The following is a 25,564-nucleotide window of genomic DNA, read 5'->3' on the forward strand; positions in this document are numbered from 1 at the left end:
TTTTAAGTTACTGCTCAGGTATTATAATATTTACTTCTAATTTACCATAATCTACTTGGAGTAAATATTGCACTACTTCGTATAAAATGAGAGGATTTTACAGCAGTATAATTTCATTTCCCTTCCTGTACAGTACTTTATACTGTTGTCAAATATATAACATATACACATGTTGTATCACATCAATATAACATTATTTATATGGACTTATATATTTTTTATTGTGAAATAATTTAAAACTTATAAAAAATTACAAATATAATTTAAATAACTTTTTAAAATTTGGAACAATTTGATCATTTGTCAGTAACTTGCCAACCCTTGTTATTCCCAGTTATCTTAGGTCTTTACATATTTATATATGTGTTGTGTGTGTATGTGTGTTTGTGTGTGTGTGATATCATATATTATATATTTTAGTTTTATGTGATATATATTTGTATACACAGACATTTTTTCTAGTTATTCTATCAGTTACTGAAAGGAAGTTATTAAAATCTTCATCTCTGATGGTTTGGCCTGTGGATTTGTCTCTCTGTGTATGTAGCCATCCTCTATATAATGACAATATAAATATTAAAATCAAGAAATTATTTTTGATACATTGCTGTTATCCAGTCCTTATCCTGTTACCCAGAACTTAAATGTTCTATATTATCTTTTACAATAAAAGAATCTAGTTCAGAATCGCTTGTTGCACTTTATTGTCATGTTTCTTTTGTTTCTTTACAGTATAGAATAGTTTCTTAGTTTTTCTTTGATTTTATAACCTTGACGCTTTTGAAGATTATAGGCTATTTTGTGTAATGTTCCTTTGCTGGGATTTGTCTCAATGTTTCTTTTTTTTTTTTTTTTTTAGATTGTATTTATTTATTTGACAGAGATCACAAGTAGGCAGAGAGGCAGGCAGAGAGGGAGGAGGAAGCAGGCTCGCCACTGAGCAGAGAGCCCGGTGTGGGGCTCCATCCCAGGACCCTGAGATCATGACCTGAGCTGATGGCAGAGGCTTTAATCCACTGAGCCACCCAGGTGCCCTGTCTCAATGTTTCTTGATGATTCAGATTCAGATTCTTCATCTTTGGCAGGTTATGATGCTGTGTTCTTCTCATTGCACCCTATCACATGGTTTTGATTTTCCCATTAATGATGGTGTCCACTTGGATCACTTCAGGTGGTGATATACAAGATTTTTCCATGTAAAAGTACTCCTTTCATCTTTGTGGTCAATACATATTTTAGTGGGAGGTTCTTTGAAACTCTGTAAATATCCCATTCTATATCAAGTTATCAAATTATTTCTTTATATCAGAACAGGCTCCTGGTTTATTTAGTGGGTTGTTAGTGAGTTATCTTTCATTATCATTTATTTTGATGTTGAAAGTGTTCCATACTTGACCTGGGAAACAGCTAGGGAATATATATGAATATGTGTGCCTATATATAAGTGTACATATGCGTATATCTGTGCATACTCACACATGTACACATACGTACTTGTACAACAGTGTATACTTATATATACAATATAATGTATATATACATACATAAACATTTACATCTATATTTCTAAAACTAAATACGTTAAAATACATGAGTTCATATTTATACCTTCAGTTCTAATCTAATACTGCTAGGTTAATTCTACTCTTCCCTTTCCATATTTGTGACTCCTTTCTTTTTTGGGAGGGGGAGGGGAGCTGGAGTTACAGAGTTTATTGGGTAGATAAGTATAGTACACTTGATTCAAGAGTGACAGTGGGCCACTGCCAGAATAAGAGTGGCAATGGCCCTAGAAGCTCTAGTCACATTTTTTAAACCTGCTTTGTGTACATGTAAAATTTGGCTTTGATTGATATTTTATTTTCTGTTTTTGCTGTTTATTTATACATTTATTAATTTATATTCAAGTGCACTCATGGATATTTTTTATCTAATGGATTATAATTCTTTATGATTACTATGTATTTTGATGTCCAAATGTCTCATCTTTGACCAATAGCAATCTTATAAACTGGATTTCATGTTATTTTGATATGACTCTCCCTTCTTTAAGCAGTTCTTTTTACTTTTTGTCACAATAAGAGTTTCCAAGCTCAACTCATACTTTCCCTGACCAGCTCTGGAATCAATCTTTTCCCTGACGAGTCCTGAATTCTTTTAGTAACAACTGGAATTTAAAAATAAAAATCCAGGCTTTCTGTGTACCCAACTGCTAATGGTCTTTTCTTGCTTCTATCTGTGCTGTCAAATATAATAGCCATTAACACAACACATCACAATTTTAATATAAATGTATCTTAATTACAATTAATGCAATTAAAAGTCAGTTTCTTAATCATACTTGCCACATTTCAAGTGTTGGTATCCAAATGTGTCTAGTGACGTAATGGGCAGTATGTACATAGAACATTTCCATCATCACACGAAATTTTTTTAAATTTTTATTTCTTCAAATATATTAACATATAATGTATTATTTGTTTCAGGGGTACAGGTCTGTGATTTATTAGTCTTACACAATTCACAGTGCTCATTATACCACATACCCTCTACAGTGTCTGTCACCCAGCCACTCCATCCCTCCCACCCCCCTCCATTCCAGCAGTCTTCAGTTTCTTTCCTGAGATTTTAGAGTCTCTTAAGGTTTGTCTCCCTCTCTGGTTTCATCTTGTTTCATTATTTCCTCTCTTCCCCTATGATCCTCTGCCTTGTCTCTCAAATTCTAGCTATCAGTGAGATCATATGATAATTGTCTTTCTATAATTGACTTACTTCGTTAGCATAATACCCTCTAGTTCCATCCATGTCGTTGCAAATGGCAAGATTTCATTTTTTTAATGGCTGCATGATATTCCATTGTTTACGTATGCTGCATCTTCTTTATCCATTCATCTTCTTTATCCATCCATTTATCCTAGATGTCCATGATGGACATCTAGGCTCTTTCCATAGATTGGCTATTGTGGGCATTGCTGCTGTAAACACTGGGCTGTAGGTCCCTTTCCAGATCACTACATTTGTATCTTTAGGGTAAATACCCAGTAGTGCAATTGCTGAGTCATAGGTTTTGAGGAACCTCCATACTATTTTCCAGAGGGACTGCACAAGGTTGCCTTCCCACCAACAGTGTAGGGAGGGCTCCCCTTTCTCTGCATCCTCACCAACATCTGTCATTTCCTGACTTGTTAATTTAAGCCATTCTCACTGGTGTGAGGCGGTATCTCATTGTGGTTTTGATTTATATTTCCCTGATGCCAAGTGATGTTGAGCACTTTTTCATGTGTCTGTTGCCATTTGGATATCTTCTTTGGAGAGATGTCTGTTCATGTCTTCTGCCCATTTCTTGATTGTACTATTTGTTCTTTGGGTGTTGAGTTTGATAAGTTCTTTATAGATCTTGGATACTAGCCCTTTATCTGATAAATCATTTACATATATCTTCTCCCATTCTGTTGGTTGTCTTTTGGTTTTGTTGACTATTTCTTTTGCTGTACAGTTTTTTATCTTAATGAAGTCCCATAGTTCATTTTTGCCCTTGCTTCCCTTGTCTTTGATAATATGTCTAGGAAAAAGTTGCTGTGGCTGAGGTCGAAGAGTTATTTGCCTGTGTTCTCCTCAAGGATTTTGATGGATTCCTGTTTCACATTTATGAAAGACAAAATGTCTTTCATCCATTTTGAGTCTATTTTTGTGTGTGATATAAGGAAATTATCCAGCTTCATATTTCTTCATGTGGCTGTCCAATTTTCCCAACACCATTTGTTAAAGAGACTGTCTTTTTTCCATTGGACATTGTTTCCTGCTTTGTTGAAGATTAGTTGACCATATAGTTAAGGGTCCATTTCTGGGCTCTTTATTCTGTTCCATTGATCTGTGTGTTTCTGTGCCAGTACCATACCATCTTGATGATTACAGCTTTTGTAATAGAGCTTAAAGTCTGGCATTGTAGTGCCACCATCTGTGTTTGTTTTTTTTTTTTTTCCCCCAACATTCCTCTGGCTATTTGGGGTCTTTTCTGTTTCCCTACAAATTTTAGGATTATTTTTGCTATTTCTATGAAAAAAGTTGATGGTAATTTGATAGGGATTGCATTAAATGTGTAGATTGTTCTGGGTAGCATAGACATTTTAACAATATTTGTTCTTCCAATCCATTAGCATGGAATGTTTTTCCATTTCTTTGTGTCTTTCTCAATTTCTTTCGTGAGTATTCCATTCTATAGTTTTCTGAATACATAGCCTTTGCCTCTTTGGTTAGATTTATTCCTAGGTATCTCGTGATTTTGGGTGCAGTTTTAAATGGGATCGACTCCTTCATTGCTCTTTCTGCTGTCTTTTTGTTGGTGTATAGAAATGCAACCAATTTCTGTGCATTGATTTTATATCCTGTTGTGACTCCTTTCTTAGAAGAAAACTGGCTTCCACTATCTTAAACATATATACTTACTTGATCAATCTCTCCATATAGTATCAAGTTCCTCTATTTTTCATGCTTGCCCTGCTCATCCCACTTGGGCTACAACATCCCAGTCCACCCTGCTTCTCTGCATAAACACCTGCCTTACTGTGTCTAAGTAATATCTTTATGCTTTAAGACTCAATTTCAGGGAAAGAGGAAGTAGCTGTATATCTTTTAAAGAAACCAATATCTGCATTTTTAACTTTTCACTATTTCTTTTTTATATATCTGGTATCCCTTTGATATCTTTTCCGTTTAGCCTGAAGCACTCTGTATATACTACAGAGCAAGTTGGCAGCAATAAACTTCTTAGTTTTTATTCATATGATAATAACTATTTTACCTTTGTTCTTAAAGAGTATTTTTGCTAGACATGAAATTATCAGTTAACAGGTTTTTATTTTCATTTTGGATATTCTAAATGTCATCTGTGTTCTGACCTCTACTGTTTCTAATAAGGAGTCTGCGCATGCATATTGTTGTTCCCCTGATGTAATCTGTTGTCTTTGACTGCTTTCAAATTTTCTCTCTCTTTGGTTTTCAGCAGGTTGTCCTTAAGGTGCTTAAGTGCAGTTTCTTTTGTATGTGACCTACTTGGTGTTAGTTAAGCTAGGTGGTTTTTCAACAAAGTTTGGAAACTTTTGGACATTATTTCTTCAAATAATTTTTTCTGTAACCCTGGCTTTCTTCTCTAAAAGTCAAACTTAACATTCCCAATAGGTAACTTGGACTCTGTTTTAAATATTTTAAAATACTTTTCTATGTCTTTCAGATTGGATAATTTATATTATTGTAATCTTCAAGTTTACCAACCCTTTCTTTTATAGTCTTTAATATACTGTTAAGCCCTTCCAGCAAGATTTTTACTTAATATATTTTAATTTTAGTTCTATAATTTATGTGTTAGTTCTTTTAGTTTCTTTTTTATATTTTTCATTTCTTTGCTGAAATTCTCTCTTCACTCATGAGAATCTTTCCCTTAAAGTCCTTGTCCAGCATCAAAGTCGTCAGAGGTACTTTCTAATGATGATCTTTTCTCATGCCAAATTAGTCCATTTTTTTGGGACTCTTTGATAATTTAATATTATAACATTATGGTATGTTTTAGAGACTGTATCCCACTATCTTTCTCTAAAGGGAGTTAATTTCAGTTCTACAGTTCACTTGGTTGTACACCATCTTTTCTGCTCTATGCAGCCTGGCTCATTTATTTTAGCCTTTTGGCTGCTATTTTTCAGTAGGATGCCTGGAGTTTCACATACACTTTTTTGGTTTAATGTTTAGTCAAGGATTTGATGAGAGTTTATGCACAGATTTTGGAGCTCTCTCTGGTGAGGCTCCCTCCTAACAGGAATATGCCCCTCACTTTCCAGATATCCTAATAATCCTGTACTCCATCCTGTGACTCTTGAAATTAGTAAGACTATGGTTTTCTGTTTGTGTCCTACATACTCTGTATAGTGTAGTGATTGGAAAATGACCTCAGTGGAAAAGTTGTGTAGATGTAAATCTCACAGTACATTTTGTACCAAAATTTAATTATTTTTCAGTCCCTGCTTATACTTGATGCTTCTACATTCCCTTAAATAGTTATTTTATGTACTTAGTTCAGAGCTCATAATTGTTTTACACAGAATTGTTATTTCTATACATGCTACTCTACCTTTACTGAAAGATTTTATTCCTTTTTTTGATATCTTTCTCTAACAAAGCTACAGATCTGGTGGATTTTCATTACAGAATGATATGTATGATAACTACACTCATTTCCAAAAGTTGATGTTTTTCATTCATTTTCTGACTTAGAATAATTATATATTTTGACTGAGAATTAATTCACAAATATTTGTACCTAATCTGTGTAGGCATTGTATGTTGGTGTCAGAGTTATAAACAAAGACAGAAATGTTTCCTGCTCTAATGGAGTTTATAATCTCAGAGGAAAGAAAATAACTAATGAAATGATATAACTAGATGCATGTTGGGGGGAATATATTTGAAGGAAAAACACAAACAGCAGGATTCGGATGGGTAAAAGTAGGACCTAACCTTGACTGAAGGGTTCAGGGAAAAAAAAAAAAAAAAGACTTCATTGAGGAAGAAATGAATAAACTGAGATCCGAAAGATTCACTGACCAGTAATTAGGGGACCAAATAGAAGGATTGGCATGTCCAAGGGCATTGTAACAAAATATAGCATGGAACTTTTGAGGAACCAAATGTAAGCCAGCACTGCTAGAGAGGGGAGAAAGAAGAGAGCATGGTACAAACTTGGAAAGGAAAGTCAGTGGCTTTGGGTCTTGTGGGCCATGTAAGAGTTTTATGCTTAACCCCAAGAGCAAGGAAGAACTGTGGCATTATTTTAGAAAAGGGCTTATACTTGCATTTGGAAAGGTCTAATTTTTTTTTAATTTTTAAAAATGGTTTTATTTATTTATTTGACAGAGCAAGAGATCACAAGTAGGCAGAGAGGCAGGCAGAGGGGGAGGAGGAAGCAGTCTCCCTGCTGAGCAGGATCCTGAGATCATGACCTGAGCCAAAGGCAGAGGTTTAACCCACTGAGCCACCCAGGTACCCAGGTCTAATTTAGTTACAGTATGGAGAATGGATTAGAAGGGGAGTCCAGAATGGGAGAAACAGAAGGGAGGCTCTGCAGCAGTTCAGGTGAGACAAGATAGTAGCTTGGACCAGGGTCAGAGCAGAAGAGATAAATAAAGTGGAAAATTTTTGAGAAATAATGAGGAATTAATATCAAAAAGTCTTGGTGATATATTGGTTTTGATATGTAAAGGATGGAGATGTCAATAATGTTTCCTAAGTTTCTTTGCCAAACTGGATAGTTGAATGATAGGTTTCATTAACTGAAATGTAGAATACTGAAAAAGGCCTAGAGTTGGGAATGAAGGTTTGTGTTCAGGTTTGAACACGCTGAGTTTAATATATGACTGATGGAGTCAAGTAGATAGTTGGATGAGTAGGTAGTTGGATATATGGAGCTGAAATTCAAAGGAGTGTTCTATGTGGAAGTTATGTATTTGGCAACTGGAGTGATGAACACAGGGTATCAGTTTCCATAATTTAGCAATGCTACAGGAATAACACTTATCTCTACTCTGAGATATTTCTTTCCTATGGAGAATATATATTCTACAGATTTCTGTAGTCTGAGTGAAAGGATTTAGACCATCCTCACCCTTAGTATATCTTAACACCTATTACTCCTTCCTTCTACTCTTTGATTACTGTTTACAGAGGTGGAGGGAGGAAAAATTCCAGATTTTAAAACTTTAATATTAAATGTTTTTGTAAATTTTTTCTTAAAAATGAAAATCTTATCTATGGCTTAAGTAAAGGAAGATTTCAAAGTCAGAGCTCACTAATTTAAAAGGTTTATTATTTTAGATTAAGGCTAATAAGCTTATGTTTACCTTTGCATTTTCTGTTAAAGGGATAGCTTATAAAGGAAATGAGTAATAGAAACAAGATAGCAAAGAAAAGATTGCCTAGCTAAGAAATTGAACCTGTAAAGTACATTTAGGAGGCTTTGTTCATATACCAGTGATGAAATAATGTAAGCAGAGCCCCAAGAGTCTTAGATTGATGACTTGACAGGCTATTTATAAATCAGTCTAATCTGCACTTTAAATAAACCTCATTCAGGTAATGCCTGTGTAGTATATTTCCAGGAATTTTTTTTAGTGAATTTTCTGTTACATGATGTTGTTATTCTGAATTTTTAAAATTATTTCTGCATATCTAATTTACAATAGCATCTAACCCTCATTATGATGAATTTCAGGTTTTTTAGTTTCCTTCTGAAAAAAAGGAAAGATTACCTAATGTTCAGACTTTTGGTGAAAAGCAAGAGAATGAATATCTATTGAATTCATCCTCTGTTCCAGAGTCTTTGCCATCTCTCATGAATAAATTGATAAAACAATCCTTAGAGTCATCTGATACATCTTATTATTACTCAATTTTGCTAACAGGACAGAAACCTAGAGATATCTAAAAATCTTCCAAAGCCATTCACCTAGTAAATGGTTGCATTGGGATTTAAACCAGAATTTGAGTGATTAAAAAACCCTTTCCTGTACCACTAAGCCACTCTTTTTCCATTACAGTTAGTTTAAATATTCATATTTTATCATTGTTTGAGATTGGAAGTCCAAATATGGCTTATATTTAACACTCTGGTAAAGAAAATTACCTTACTAAATGGCCAATTAACCTTACTCTCCTAGAAGATACTCAAAAAATTGACTTATTTAAAAAATATTGTATGGGGCGCTGTGTAGCTCAGTCAGTTAAGCGTCTGACTCTTGATTTTGGTAGTGAACTCAAGGTCATGGCATCAAGCCCTGTGTCAGGCTCTGAGTGCGAGTGGAGCCTGCTTCTCTTTCTCTCTCTCTCTCTTCCATCTGCCCCTCCTCCCACTTGTACACACGTGCATTGCTGTTTCTCAAATAAATAAATGCTTTAAAAATATACGGATTTTTAATTCATTCCTATAGGCCTTTCCCAGAATTACTTCGGAAAAAAGGATGGTTTCTTTTTTTTAAATTGAGATATAACTGACATATGACATACTAGTTTCAGGTATACAACATAATGATACGATATTTGTATACATTACAAAGTGATCACCACAATGTCTAGTTTACATCTATCACCATAGTTAGATTTTTTTCTTGTGATTACACTGTTTAAGATCTACTCTCTTAGCAACATTCTAATATTACAATATAGTATTGTTAATTATTATTATCACCATGCCGTACAGTACATCCCCATGACTTATTTTATAACAGGAAGCTTATACCTCTGCTCCCTTCACCAATTTCACCTACCTCCTACCTCCTACCTCTGACAACTACCAGTTGGTTCTCTGTATCTATGAGCTTGTGAGGTTTTTGTTTGTTTATTTTTGTTTTCTTTTAAGATTTCACATAGAAGTGAGATCATACAGTATTTGTCTTTGATTTATTTCACTTAACATGCCCTCAGGGTCCAAGATGGCCTTTATTATAGTGTTTATTGACACTTCCTAATACACTGATATTAACAGGGCTGTAGATACACATGTTGTCTAATCAAATGCAGACTGTTCTAACCTTTTCTTGGTAATGTTATTTTTCAGAAGGAGAACTTGAAGCTGAGTGGTTGCAAGACGTGGGTTTATCAACCCTGATCTCGGGTAATGAAGAGGAGGATGGCAAAGCCTTGCTCTCTACACTGACTCGAACCCAAGCAGCTGCTGTGAAAAAGAGATATAATACTTACACTCAAACCATGAGAAAAAAGAACAAGCAGTCTGTTCGGGATGTCAGAGACATCTTTGGAGTCAGTGAATCTCCTGTAAGTAATGAACATGGCTCAGAATTTTGGCTTGATTAGGGGTGAGAGGGAGAACATGAAAAAGATCTTAGAAAAAGTTGGTCATCTTGTCTCTTTTAGAGAAAACTAAAGCAGACAGCAGATTGCAAAATTTTACAAATTTGAAACTTAAGCGGTCATTCCTTATCCCCCCTAGAGCAGTCTCCCTCAACACTAAATTTATTCTCTTCTTTATTGAGTTGAGAATAACTTATTTGGTAATGGAACAAATCTTTGTGCCTAGGATTCACAGAGACTTTACTTAATAAATCTAGCACTGGATGGAAATTCTGTGAACAGATAAAGGACTCCCAGGGAAGTGGGTCCAAAGTATTCTAAGCAAGCGGTGAAAAGTGAAAGATACAGCATTAATTAAGTGGGCAAGAGAATGATTCAGAAACATAAGGAAAGCATCACATGTTTTCTGAGAAAGGGCTGGTTGAAATTCCAGCTCACCCTTAGCAATTCTGTGGCCACAATCTTATTTCTGAGGCTCTTAGTCATGTTCTCCTATTGCTCTATTTTACTACTAGCTCTACTCATTTATTCCTTCATTCATTGCATCATTGAAATCAATAATTGCATCAGTGATGCAACCAGTATTACTGGATACATTCAGTGTGCAAGATCCTATATCCTACATTAGGTTCTATGCAGATAGAATTCTTGGCGTTTTGGGGATATATAGGAAAAAAAAAAAAGAAACTTGATATTCTGCTATAGTATAGATAGTTGCCTGGGACAAGTTAGTTAATCACTCTGATCTGTGTTTCTTACTACTTAGTTTGTTATCAATAAGACATAAATTAAAACTTCAAGAATATTGGGTAGCAGGCTTGCTTGAAGGCAGCCTCCAATTTGAGTTACTTTAGGTTATCTAAAAGTCATATCTTCTCTTAGATACCTGATTCAACCTGGGTAGTTGTCAGAATAGCTCATATTTCCAAGTTGGTCTTTGTGTTTTTGCTGATAATGCCCTAGAATAGCACTGTCCTTTAGAGCTTTCTAGTGATGGAAATGATTTCTGTGCTTTCCAAAAGGACAGCTAGTGTGTGTCCAATATGTAGCTAGTGTGAATAAGGAACTGAAATTTTAATTTTATTTAATCTTAATTGATTTAAATCTAAATTGCCACATATGGCTTAGAGCTAATGTATTGAGCAGTACAGTTCTAGAACTTTCCACAGTACAAAATGATATATCTGAGGCAGTGCACTTTTTCTGTGCTGTTTCAGTTTTCATCCTAGTTGAAACCTATATCTTTGTGGAAGGCAAGATTTCTATATCTGTATTTGAGTAAAAGTAACACCTACAACTTGAAGTAAGGGCTTTAGCCATGGGAGTCTTGGCCAAGATACTTATCAAAGAAAAGGTTTACCCTGCTGGTGTAAATTCCCTGGGTCATTTTACGTTTATCCCCCAGATCGTTTCAAGAGATTCCTAAGAACTTGGTCTGTATGTTTCTTGGTCTGTATGTTTCCTTTCCCATTTCTGTTTCTACTTACTTCAGACTAAGATTTTTCCTCTAACCTAGCAAATTACAAAATAGAGTATCTGCAGCTTCTCTGAATCTTGCAGGTACTCAAGAAGATGCATACAGTGCTTCTTTATGTTTTCTAAAGCTTTGGACTTCTTGTCACATAGAAACAGTATCTTGCAGGTACTCAAGAAGATGCATACAGTGCTTCTTTATGTTTTCTAAAGCTTTGGACTTCTTGTCACATAGAAACAGTGTTCTTCCCTCTTTTACCTAGACCCTCAAGGAAAATATAAAGTGGGCACTTACTCACTGGGGCTTTAAGTGTAAAAATAAATGAAGGGTGTCTTACTTTTCCATAATATGCAGGTTTTGGAAACTGGGTTGAACTCTAGCAAAGGCAGAGAGAGGGCCACACTTATGATGGGCAAGGGCAATGGCCCTGGAAGATTTGTGTGGGTGTGCATCGCAGGAGTCTGCAGAATTTAGCACACACAGAAGGGATTAACTGCTTTTCCCTGAGGGTGCACTGAAGAGTGGGGACACTGGTTGTTCAGCAGATCAGGACACTGCCATTTTTACTTTTTTGTTCATCCTCTAAAGTGATGTGAAAAGCCTTCAGGGAACAAAAGCCACAGAGAGCAACCTGAAATAGCTTACACTGAGGCCGGCTGCCTGGCAAGGGTGGTACAGTTCCGCCCAGGCAAAGACACCTGAGAATCCATGCAACAGATTCTCAGAATCTCAAAACCTCTCCCAGAAGTCCAGCAGGAGCATTGGGCAAATACCAAGTTTATGGATCACACAGAACTAAAAAACTCCTGCGATAAGGGAAAATAGTATATAGAATTTATATAGTATATAGAATTTCTCATGAATCTTTTGTATTTCATTTTAAAATTTGTTTTTTTTTTCCTTTTTACCTAGTTTCTTATTTCATCAACTCTTTGTTTTTAAGGTTTTTTTTTTAAATTTTAATTTTTGCATTTACATTTTATAGATATATTCTTCATTTTGGGCTTCATTTTACTGTATTCAGTTTTATTTTCTTATATGTAGAAGTTTTTCTTTCTTTACAATTTTGGGATTTAGTTTCTCTAACAAATAGACCAAAATACACCCAGGATCAAGTGGATTAATGTTTTCTGTCCATCTCTAAGATTATATTCTCTGCCCACCTTTTCCTCTTCTTGTTTGCTTACTGACCTCTTCAGATTTGTCTAGTGTATATTTTACTGGGATCGTGGTTGATATTTTTTATTTTGCTCTCTTGTTCATCTATTTTTCTTTGGACAAAACAACTAGAAGGTGAAATTCACAACAAAAGGAAGAACCAGAGGTAATACTCTCTGCCCCAAATCTAGTTAGTACGGATATAAGAAAATGTCAGAACCAGAATTCAGAATAATGATGATAAAGTTACTAGCTAGGCTTAAAAAAAAGCATAAAAGACACTAGAGAATCTCCTAGTGCAGAAATGAAATCTAATTACACCGAAATTAAAAATGCTTTAACTAAGATGTAGTCTAAAATGAATGTTTTAACAGCTAGGGGAACTGAGGCAGAAGAGAGAGTCAGTGACATAGAAGACAAAATGATGGAAAACAAGGAAGCTGAGGAAAAGGAAGAAAAAAAACTAATGGACCATGAATGGAGAAATTAGTGATACCATAAACCAAAACAATATTAGAATTATTGAGGTTGCAGAAGAAGAAGGTGGGGGTACAGAAGATATCTTTGAGCAAATCATGACTGAGAACTTCCCTAATCTGGGGAAGGAAACAGGCATTCAAGTCCAGGAGGCACAGAGAATCCCCCCTCAGAATCAATATAAATAGTCAACACCCTGACATTTAATAGTAAAGCCTGCAAATTTTAGAAATAAAGAGAAAATCCTGAAAGCAGCTTGAGATAAGAGGTCCTTAATGTATATGGTAGGAACATTAGACTGGCAGCAGACCTATCCACAGGGACCAGGCAGGCCAGAAAAGGCTGGCATGATACATTCAGGGTACTAAATTAAAAAAAAAAAAAAATGCAACCAAGAATACTTTATCCAGCAAGGCTGTCATTCAGAATGGAAGGAGAGATAAAGAGCTCCTAGGACAAAGAGAAACTAAAAAGGGGCTCCTGGATGGCTCAGTCACCTAAGCCTCTACCTTTGGCTAAGGTCATGATCCCAGGGTTCTGGGATTGAGCCCTGCAATGGGCTCCCTCCTCAGTGGGGAGTCTGCCTCTCCCTCCTCCTCTGCCTACTACTCCCCCACTTATGCACATGCTCTCTCTTTCTGTGTCAATTAATTAATTAATTAATTAATTAAAACAAAAAACAAAAGAACAATAGCCAAGAACTGAAAGAATTTGTGACCACTAAACCAGCCCTGCAAGCAATATTAAAGGGGGTCCTGTAAGCAAAGAGAGAGTGCAAAAGTAACATAGACCAAAAGAACCAGACAGTCTATGGAAACATGGATTTTACAGATAATACAATGGCACTAAATCCATATCTTTCAATAGTTACTCTGAATATAAATGGGCTAAATGCTCCAAAGAAAACCTTTGAAAGGATTTCAGATTGGATGAAAAAAGCAAGAGCCATCAATATGCTGTCTATAAGAGATTCATTTTAGACCCAAAGGCACCTGCAGATTGAAAATGAGGGAGTGGAGAATGATTTGTCATTCTAATGGACATCAGAAGAATATTGGAGGCCGCCTGGGTGGCTCGGTCAGTTTAAGTGATTGCCTTTGTCTGAGCCGCTTAACCCATGATCCCAGGGTTCTAGGATTAGGCCCTGTATCCAACTCTCTGCTCAGTGGGGAGCCTGCTTCTCCTTGATCTTCTGCCTGCTTGTTCTCGCTCTCTCTCTCTTTCTCCCTGGAAGAAATGGATATATTCCTAGAATCATATAAACTACCAAAACTGGAACAGGAAGTAATAGAAAACCTGTGACAAATGCTGGTCTTCAAGCTATATTGCAAGCCTGTAATCATCAAGCTAGTACTGGCACAAAAACAGACATGTAGATCTATGTAACAGAATAGAGAACCCAGAAATGGACCCTCAACTGTATGGTCAACTAATCTTTGACAAAGCATGAATGAATGTCCAAAGGAAAAAAAGACAGTCTCTTCAACAAATGGTGTTGGGAAAATTGAACAGCCACATGTGGAATAATGAAACTGGACCATTTTCTTACACCATACACAAAGATAAAATTGATGAAAGACCTAAATGTGAGACAGGAATCCATCAAAATCCTAGAGGAGAACACAGGCAACTACCTCTGTGACCTCAGCCACAGCAACTTCTTGCTAGACACATCTCCCAAGGCAAGGGAAACAAAAGCAAAAATGAATGATTGGGACTTCATTAAGATTAAACTTCTTCACAGCAAAGTAAACAGCTGACAAAACTAAAAGGCAACTAACTTATGGGATGGGAGAAGATATTTGCAAATGATGTATCAGATAAAGGGCTAGTATCCAAGATCTATAAAGAAATTACCAAACTTAATACCCAAAAACAAATAATCCAGTCAAGAAATGGGCAGAAGACCTGGACACATGTTTCTCCAAAGAAGATATCCAAATGGCCAACAGACATGAAAAAATGTTCCACTTCACTCGGCATCAGGGAAATACAAATCAAAACCACAGTGAATACCACCTCACACCAGTCAGAATAGCTAAAATTAATAAGTCAGGAAACAAATGTTGGTGAGGATGTGGAGGAAGGAGAACCCTCCTACACTGTCGGTGGGAATGCTAGCTGGTGCAGCCACTCTGGAAAACAGTGTGGATGTTCCTCAAAAAGTTGAAAATAAAGCTACCCTATGACCCAGCAATTGCACTACTCGGTATTTACCCCAAAGATACAAATGTAGTGATCCAATGGGGCACCTATACCCCAATGTTTATAGAAGCATTGTCCACAATAGCTAAACTGTGTAGAGAGCCTAGATGTCCATTGACAGATGAATGGATAAAGAAGATGTGGTATGTATGTACAATGGAATATTACTCAGCCATCAGACAGGATGAATACTTACCATTTACATCAATGTGGATGGAACTGGAGGGTATTATGCTTAGCAAAATAAGTCAGTCAGAAAAAGACATTTATTGTATGCTTTCACTTGTATGTGGAATATAAAAGACAGTGTAGAAGATCATAGGGGAAGGGTGGGAAAAGTGAATGAGAAGTCATCAGAGAGGGAGAAAAGCCATGAGACTCTCTTAATTGAAGGAAACAAACTGAGGGTTGGTGGAGGGGATGTGGACAGGGGGATGGGGCAACTGGGTAATGGGCTTTAAGGAGGGTCGTATTGTGATATGCAACTGATGAACTACTTAACTCTACATCTGAAATTAATGATGTATTATGTGTTGGCTAATTGAATTTAATTTAAAAAAATATGGTATATGTACCATATATCAGGCCTGATAAACATCTTCACAGATTTTCTTCCTAAAAAATTCAGCATCTGTTTCTGTAAGTGGACCTGGAAGTTTCTTAGAAACATACCTAAACTTTTTAAGTTTCCTATCTGAATGTGACAGCATAAATACCAATTTCTCTCTCCCTCCTTCTTTTGCCCAAAGTACCTGTCTGTCCCTTTCTGTCTCTTTATTTGCTTCTGTCCTCCTTCACTTCCTCCTTCCTTCTGTGTGTGTGTATTTGTGTGTTTCTCTCTCCCCCTGTACTCCATCCACTCCTACTCTTTCTTTCTTTGTCCTCATTTATGTACAATAATAGAACAGTCACCTAAAGTTTCCATTTCACTTTTTTTTTTTAAAGGTTTTATTTATTTATTTGACAGAGATCACAAGTAGGCAGAGAGGCAGGGAGAGAGAGAGATTGAGGAGGAAGCAGGCACTCTGCTGAGCAGAGAGCCCAATGTGGGGCTTGATCCCAGGGCCCTGAGATCATGACCTGAGCCGAAGGCAGAGGTTTAACCCACTGAGCCACCCAGGCACCCCTCCATTTCACTTTCTTAATGAAGATTTAACGTCTTGAGTTTCATGAGATAAGTTTACATTAATCTTAGACATATGAATCTGATCCACTGTACTTACCTAGTGAAGATATAAATTCAGTAACTTAAAAGAGAATTAGATTATGCTAGTCTTTTCTTAATTTTTTGCGCATTGAATCCCATGCTTGGAATAACCTCCAGAATTTTGAAGATACTTGCCCATTGTCTTCTCTTGTGCACTGTTAACTGTGGAGAAGCACGGTATCTCTACTGACCTCATTCCTTTATATACCAATGTGGAAGCCTTTTGAACTTTATGTTTATTGTTGGAACCTTGCATTTTTTTCCAGTTTTACCTTTTCACAACCTATGTCCTTGTCTCTGCTAGGGATTTTCCATATGAAAGCTCTTCAATGTGAGCACTCAGTCATTTTTTGGTTCTATATATTGTCTTCTAACATTTAAAACCAGTACTTATTCCTTTCTTTTTCTCCCTTATCTCCTTCTGGAACTTCTGTTAGATGACTGTTGCATTGTTTGAATTGAACCGCTGTGTCTCTTAAATGTTCTCTTGTTTTCCAAGCTTTATTTGTATGCTTGTTCTACATTCTTTCCTATCTCTTCAACTTTTTTTTTTTTTTAATGACAATAATTTGGTCATGGTTGTATTGATACTTTAGCCTTTAGTTAATTTTAAGAAATTTCTTTAAAGGTTTCATTTATTTATATGAGAGAGAGAGTGAGCACAAGCAGGGAGGAGAAGGAGATTCCCCATCCAGCAGGGAGCTCGATGTGATACTTGATCCCAGGACCCTGGGATCATGACCTGAGCCGAAGATAGAGGCTTAACTGATTGAGCCACCCAGTTGCCCTGATTTTAAGAAATTTAACAGTCATATTGTTAATTTCCTGAAGCCTCTCCTTTCCCCTGAGTTTCTCTGTGCCTTAGTGATCTGCTCTTTTTTGTACTCTAAGGTACTAAATTAAACCTTAAATTCCAAGGTGGTCTTCATTTCCTTGAATTACTGTTTTCTTCAGGGTCCTCTATTTTTGCCATCATTACATCACTATTGTTCAGCTGATTTTGATCTTTGGGTGTTGATTCTTATTTATTAATGGAGGACTAGGTTGAGTCATTGATTGATTGATTGATGAGTCTAGGTAAAGTCTGTATATTTCCTGTGTAATCATGTACACTTATTTTCTCTCCAATACTCTTGTAGTGGATGCAGTCTGGGCCTGTGTGAGTGGTCAAGTGTGTCAGTCAGCTGTCACATTTCACTTTAAGACAAACAAATACGGTATCAATTCCAAAGTAATGATAATCTTAAAGAACTGTAATTTATTTGTTTTTTAGGCAAACCTAACTTCCTTTTTTATACTTCTATCTAAATTCTTTTAGAAGGCTTCAGTGAAGGTCAATTTTATTTTTATCCAGGACCACTACACCAGGACAACATCCCTCCTCCTCCCCAAGTCAGGTGCTCATTTTATCACCAAGAGAATGCTTGTTGTGTTTTATTCTGGAATCCCATTTAGCTGCTGCCTGCTGTTCAGTGCTAGAGGAAGGGATTGTTTCCTGGCCTCTTTGTTCAGAAGAACATTCTTAGGTTACTTTGGCCATTGTCTTCTGAATTGGGGATGCCTTACTGTTTTTTTGTTTGTTCGTTTTTTTTTTTTTTCCTTAACGATTTTATTTATTTATTTGACAAAGAGAGAGAAAGAGATCTCAAGTAGGCAGAGAGGCAGGCAGAGCGAGAGGGGGAAGCAGGCTCCCCGCTGAGCAGAGAGCCCGATGTGGGGCTCAATCCTAGGACCCTGAGATCATGACCTGAACTGAAGGCAGAGGCTTAACCCACTGAGCCATCCAGGCACCCCCTTACTGTTTTTTTTATTCTCATGTTGGATATGTGCTTTTTCTAGATCAGCATTTATCTTCTACACATTTTTCTTTGTAGTTTTTTTTTGGGCTGAGGTTTTCCCCTGCCCTTATCAAACCATTCTTGCTTGCTTTTTATCTTCCAGGAACATCCAACAATTTCTGTTCTGTTAATGGAAATGTTTAGTGGTTTCTAGATCTACTCTTTGAAAAAGGTATCTCTTTGACACTTTGAGTCAGATTTGTGGAGGGAGGGGAAAGTGGTATGTGCATTTTGCTATCTTGATCCAATTTTCCTATGCTGTTTCTTCAGTAATATTTGTTTCTTCCAAAAAATGTGTTTTTCCTTATTATTAAAAAAATAATCTTTACTGGAAACTTAGAAAATATGGACAAGCAAGATAAATGACTGCTTCTATAGCCCCAAATACATTTTTATGACTTAATTAAATACCCAATAAATATAATTTTTAATGGAATCCTAGCCATAAAAGAATATTTAACCCTTGTGTTAGTAGAACTATTATACACTAAATCACAAATCCTAAATCAGCCTCTGGTTACATAATACAGTCTACAGTACTGTTCATCATGAGCAGAATTTCAGTGCCCAAATACATTTGTTTCTAATATATAGAAGATGTGAATCAAATGTTCCTTTCAGTAACACATTTAATTGAGTAAAACAGTCTATCTAATTTATTTCCAACTTCATAATTGATAAGGAACTAGTCAAAGGTGGAACCAGCATAACTGACTGCATAAATATAGTCATGCACCCTGAATTAGTTTTCAGTTAATTAATTTGAGAGAGAATGCATGTGCTCACACTAGTGGGAGAGGGAGAGGGAATTTTTTTTTAATTAGTTCCATAGGTAAAATTTAGTGATTCATAGTCACATGTAATACCCAGTGCTCATTACATCAGGTGCCCTCCTCAATGCCCCTCACCCAATTATCGCTTCTCCCTGCAACTCCCCACCCTTCCACCTCTCCTCCAGCTTCTTGAGAGAGAGAATCTTAAGCAGGCTCCAAGCCCACTGCAGAATCCAAGGTGGGGCTCCGAATGACCCTGAGATGATGACCTGAGCCAAAATGAAGAGTCGGATGCTCAGCTGACTGATCTACCCAGGAGCCCCTCATTCACTCTTATTTAAGAAACATGATTGTATTACCTATATACACATTTCACTGCATGTAACAGAAAACCTAAGAAATCATGAGTTATACAAATACAGATTTTTTTTCTCTCTCTCTTTAGGAAGAAAGTGAAGGTAGGTGTTCTGTGCTTCCATCTTCTTTCTTTCTTTCTACTTTGTCATTCATATGCAGCCTTCATCCTTTTACTTGTACGTTTGTTGGGCCACTCCTAGCACTATATTCATATTCCTGGCCATTCCAGGAACATGTACCAACTTACTCTATCTTTTCTGACCTTAATCTCCTAGAAGCCTTACTCTGTAGAATCCCAGTTGCCTTTCATTGCCCAGAAATGTATGTGATCATCCTTAGCTGCAACAGAGTCTAAGAATTCGATGTTTTTTTTGTTTTGTTTTGTTTTTTTCTTTGTTTTTGTTTTTTGTTTGTTTTGGTTGGACACAAATGTCCCTGAGGGGTGGAAAATCAGGATTCTTTTAAGGAAGACTGGTGATTGGGTTTGGGGTGAACAATTAACAGTATTCTCCACAGAGACCAATGTCTGTCATCATGCCCTGAATGTAGTGGGCTCTCAGTATTGGCAGATGAATGGCTACATGCAGTGATTGGTGCACAGCAATCAGATCTGTGGATCTCTCCACAAATCTGCATCAATGTACACATATATGCAGAACACATACTTGAATGTGCAATTACGCTGTGGAGAATATGCCTGAATAAACCTGCACTTTCATTTTTCTCAATGGCCAGATGATTTTGATTGTATCCCAGCTCCTCTTTTGTATGTGACCTTGTATGAAGAAGGGATATCAGCCATTCCTCGCAGAAATGGTCAGCTGATAAGGTAAAGCAAGGGGACTTAAGAGTAAGGAGGCTGGGAAAAGTAATTATTTTAAGGCAGTCAGGAAAACTTGAGCAAAATGCCTACTTGCCTTATAAGAAAGAAGGAAACAGATGAATTTTGGAACACTGAAAAAATAATTTATAATTATTTGTTTGATAGCCACCACTCCAGAAGTGATTTCTCAACAATGAAGTGTTTTATAAATATTTTGGAAAATATCTGAAACTTTTATCCCCATTCAACTGATTAAGTGTGCTCTTTTAAAAAACAAAAACATGTGTAGGAAAAAAGAAGAAAGAAAGAAGGAAACAGAGACTCTTAAACTCAGGAATGAAAAATTAGTTAAATCCACAAATAACTACATGGCCTGTCTGCTTTTACAACAACAAAACCATGGCTGCAGTTCTAGCCCCAGCCAGAAGTCAAGATGTCAGGGATGTCATCTGCTAAATTTTGTTCTTTTTGCTGAACACGTAATAGTTTTATGCTACTCTCCATGTATCTTTCAATATTGATTTAATTCTCAATATAAGAAATACTTTGACATTTCATATAAATAGTTTATGAGGGACAGCATGGTAGCATTTTAAATGTGTAACAATAAGTGGGGAAAAGTACACTGTCTAGTGCAGGAGGTAAACACATTTCCGTAGAGCCCACCTTGTCTATTTTAGTTCAGAGATTCACAGAGTGCTAATCTGAGTTCGTAACTGCCAATGACATGATCTCAGTAGAAGGGTTTTGTGTGTGAGATGAATCCCATGCCATGATATATACCACTTAGCATAAGGCCTGCATCCTTTTACTCAAGTGCTGCACCCAGACTAGAGGCATAGAAGGGCATGAGTCTACTGACATCTGCCTCCACTTGGACTCATGACAGCAGGAAATTTATGGTGAGAAACTTTCCCTTGTTACAACTCATATATTACCTTCTCTTGAGCTCTACTTTTTTTCTTTCCTACCAGAGGAAGCGAGATACTTTAGGTGTTCTAAGAATAACCCTTGTACCATCCTTGATCTGATGAATAATGATGATGATGATCTTTAGTTTCCATACAGTTTATTTTCATCTTACATGTATTTTATGTAGGATATTCTATCTGGATCTTTAAAAGATTGTCCTAATTCAAGCTAGTCATTGGTTCCTTCCAAATTCTGCTTAAGGGTTTGGATGTGTCTAGTTTGTCTTCTGGCTGCTCTTCTGTTGCGTGAGGGTTTTGTCAAGTTCTGTGACCAATCCTATTTTGCAGATTTTGTCACTAGTTTTTTTTTTTCTTTTTTCCTAATTTCATTATTTTCTCATAAGATTATTCCATTTAGTTAGAAGTCTACTTTTTCTGCTACGTTGGCAGTAAGTGTCCTTGGTTTTAGATTGTTCCTGCATTGTAGGGAGTCTTAGATACCTTACTTCCGACCAAGACTCTTGATCCAGGCTGTGATTCCTCTCTCCCGTTTACTCTTCCAGACCAGCCAGAGGAGGGACACACAGAATAGATACTAGTGTTTTCAAATAGTGGATTTCTATCAGCCTTTATCCTGGCTCTCTGTATACTATTTTGATCATCTCTTTTTCATCCTGTGGATGAGGGAGGGATTCCCACCCTAGGGTTACAGGGGTATCTTGACACTCAGCAACAGACAAGATCAGCAGCAATTTATTATCACATGTTCTCACAGCTTGGGGGATGGGGACACAGAGCCACGTGTGGGGTGCACTTGGGAACAGAGTGAATAACCAGGGGTGGTAGGAGACAGGCTTTGTAGCATCAAGAGAGTGAGGTACCCCATGGTTCCCATGGGAGGATGTGATTCGCTTGTTTGAATAATTTCACCGGCTAACAGGGAACTGAAACGTGTTACTCAAGGATAAGCAGGAATTGTGTCTGGTCCCCCAGATAAGGAACATTGTCTGTCTAGGGGACCTTTTATGAGGGACCAGAGTAGGAGGGGAGCTTCTAGTTAGACCACTTGTGGTCCTTGCGCTTTTACCAGATGTCAAGGCAGCGCTAAAGAGTGAGCTTTACTCTTGAAGTCTTACATGCCACACCCAACACATCCACCCTGGCCATGGACTCTCATGATTAGTCTAGGCTTCTTTTGTTTCTTTTCCCTTTTATCACTAGTCCATGTATTTCAATTCCTGGAAGGTCTTACCACCTTTTAAAGGTGAATAAAGGGGCAAGTGTGGCGCCAAACACGTGAAGAAATCTTGCAGTGAGATGGAAGAGGACATTAAAGTTTTGTTCCAGCCCTACCCCTGAACTATTGACAGGTTTCTGGAATGAGAAAGCGAGTACTGTTCTTAATCCTAGGAGGATGGTGAGGGCTAACATAGTAGAGTAAATACAGAGAATAGTACAAATACTAATTTGCATAATCATATATATTACAAAATGTTACATCTTTTTAGCAGATTACATCTTTTATCCTTTGAGCAAATCTGGCAAAAAATATCTGTGGATACTAAATTTTCATATCTAAAAAGCTTAAATCCTAAACTAGGAGTATCAAAGTGCTAAGCCCTATATTAATTTTTTCAGAAATTTGTAAATATTAATAATCTGTTTGCTTTTTCATGTAGTGTTAATGTTGAGAAATCTGATGTCTTTCTAAATCTTACTCCTTTATTTGTTTCCTTCTCTCATTTTTATATTTCTGGAAGCCTTTTACCTTTATATTTAGTGTTGGAGACCGGAACTGTCATCAGGATATGATATCTTTTTTTAAATTTATTTTTTATTTTTATTTTTAAAAAAGATTAATTTATTTGAGAAAGAAAGAGAGCTTATGTCCATGTGTTTGGTGGGGAGTTGTGGGGAGGGGCAAAGGCAAAGAGAAACCCAAGCAGACTCCTTTCTGAGCGAGGAGCCCCACGAAGGGCTCAAGTCTCATAACCCTGAGATCACACAACCCGAGCAGAAATCAAGAGTTGGATGCTTAACTGAATGTACCATCCAGGTGCCCCTGACACCTTTTTATTAAATCAAAATCAGCACTTAGCTTTTTGTTGGTGAAAAATGTTCCTTTTCTTTCAGTTCTGGCCATTCTCTTTCCATTATTTCTTTAGTTAATTTATTTTCCATTTTCTTTTTTTTTTTTTTTAAGATTTTATTTATTTATTTGACAGACAGAGATCACAAGTAGCCAGAGAGACAGGCAGAGAGAGGGGGAAGCAGGCTCCCCACTGAGCAGAGAGCCTGATGTGGGGCTTGATCCCAGGACCCTGGGATCACGACCTGAGCCGAAGGCAGAGGCTTTAACCCACTGAGCCACTCAGGCGCCCTATTTTCCATTTTCCTATCCTTCCTTTCATTGCCTGTGTGTTAAACTCACATAGTTCTTTTTTTTAAATTATTATTTTTATTTTATTTATTTGACAGAGATCACAAGTAGGCAGAGAGGCAGGCAGAGAGAGAGAGAGAGAGAGAGAGAGAGAGAGAAGCAGGCTCCCTGCTGAGCTGAGAGCCCAATGCAGGACTTGATCCCAGGACCCTGAGATCATGACCTGAGCTGAAGGCAGCGGCTTAACCCACTGAGCCACCCAGGCACCCCAAACTCACATAGTTCTTAAATTGTATGTTATATTTCCTTGTCTTTTTTCCTATTTGTTCTCTTTGCTAGTAGATTTTGTCTATGTCAGTTTGTAGATTCTGAATTGTCATTTTTGCCGTGAGTGGTTATAATTTAGCCTCTACTGATTTTTTAATTCAGTAGTCATACTATTAATTGATAGGAACTGCTTTTTCAATGACTTCCCCCTTTATTATGATAGCTTGTCCTGATTTATGGTTGTAATATCTTTTCAAATCTCTCTGAAATTAACTTATTTTAAGCCTTTTCCCTTCCCTCAATTCTTTTTCCTAGAATGTTTATCATTGTACTTTTTTAGAATGTTGATTTTTTTTTTTTAACCAAGAGTAACTTATTCATTACACTAATTTTCTCCAATGTCTAATGGTCCTTGGTGATTGATATGTATTTAATGGCCTAGACCAACCCATTAGTGACTTAGGATGTTATTGCTGTGTGATTTCTCTACCATGATATAGATATTTTCCCAAAGGACTCTTTATTAAATGAGAGGGCTGATTTTGGGTACTGTGTAAGTCAGTAAAATATGGGAATGAATGGAAGTTAAACTCTACATATGGATGAGTATCCATGCTCATGTGCACATGTGCACACGCACACATGCATGCGTGCACGCACACACACACCCAAAGGGAGAGGGGTGAATGACTTCCTTTCTTACTATCCAAGACAAAAACTGATGTTTCCTTTTATTCTCCCTTCCGTGACTTTCATGAAGGTCCAGAGTTACCTGATACTGAGATGTGTTTTGGTCTCAACCCCGGACAACTTTCCAAGGCAGGTGGTTCACTTCAGCCGGAGTGATTTTCTTGGGCCCATATGTAGCTACTGCCTGCTGTTCAGTGTAAAGGGAGCCTTCGGGAGATCTGTCTGGCCCCTCCATTGAGGAAACACTTCATGATAAATTATTGTGGCCACTGAGCTAAGGCTCCTTCCTCCTCTTTGTAATTTTCACACTGAGCTCACTTGGTTGTATGTTTGCTGTTTGTAGATTTATCCTTTCTTTGCCAGCAATGTTGATTTATGCTGTTCTTAGGGTAAGTTCTATACAATTATGAAATACATTGTTTACATTTTATTTCCCAGGAATTTCTAACAATGTTTCACCTGTTATTAGGACACCTTGTTGGTTTCCAGTGCCACTTGGAGCTATTCTTATAACAGTACACACCTTTGTCTAATTCTGAGTGATTGGAAGTGGTGTGCTTTCAGTTCTCTGTCCTGACCTGGTTTCTTGTACTGCCTCTTTAGCATTGCTTCTACTTAGAAACAGATGTCTGTTTTTCTTACTATAATGCATACATATTGGGGGAAAGTTAGAAAATATGGAAAAGCAAGATGCAAAACAACAGTTTCTGAAGTCTCATGTAGCAGTGTATGATTTCATTAATATCCAGTATATTTAATTTGGCAAAATGTTGCTTCAATTATGGAATAGAATAATTGCATTTTATTTTGGGGAATGCCATTATATCACAAATGCTGCTAAAAATCTTAGAGCATATGCACAAGACCTAAAATGCCATCTATCACAATCATAATGATCTCTAGATAACACTTGCTGCATAATGAAAATCAGAGCTTTTACAATATTCAGTGAATAGGAATGAAATATTTGGTTCAGTCTTATGTGTTTTTGAGTTAGTCAACCTAATGTATTTCTAGTTTCTTGATTGAAAAAACTTGACTGCTTTTGCTGATTTGTAAATCATTACAAAAAATTATAAAGTTGGTTTTAAAGTGGCATGGGTTAATCAGTAAGCTTCATGACTTAGATGATTAGAGATTTATTATCCTTAA

General features: G+C 36.8%; 1 protein-coding gene across 8 annotated transcripts in view; it reads left to right on the forward strand.

Moving 5' to 3' along the window:
* Positions 1-25,564, forward strand: part of ARHGAP28 (Rho GTPase activating protein 28) — a 243,897-nt gene that overhangs the window by 146,052 nt on the left and 72,281 nt on the right. For all 8 annotated transcript variants that reach the window (XM_032875717.1, XM_032875716.1, XM_032875722.1 and 5 more), the window contains exon 3: positions 9,599-9,816. In XM_032875717.1, coding sequence (XP_032731608.1) covers positions 9,599-9,816 — 218 coding nt within the window. The remainder of the gene's footprint in view (positions 1-9,598; positions 9,817-25,564) is intronic.

Source organism: Lontra canadensis, unplaced genomic scaffold (assembly GCF_010015895.1).
Source record: "Lontra canadensis isolate GAN:19392208 unplaced genomic scaffold, GSC_riverotter_1.0 scaffold57, whole genome shotgun sequence".
NCBI classification, from domain to species: Eukaryota; Metazoa; Chordata; class Mammalia; order Carnivora; family Mustelidae; genus Lontra; species Lontra canadensis.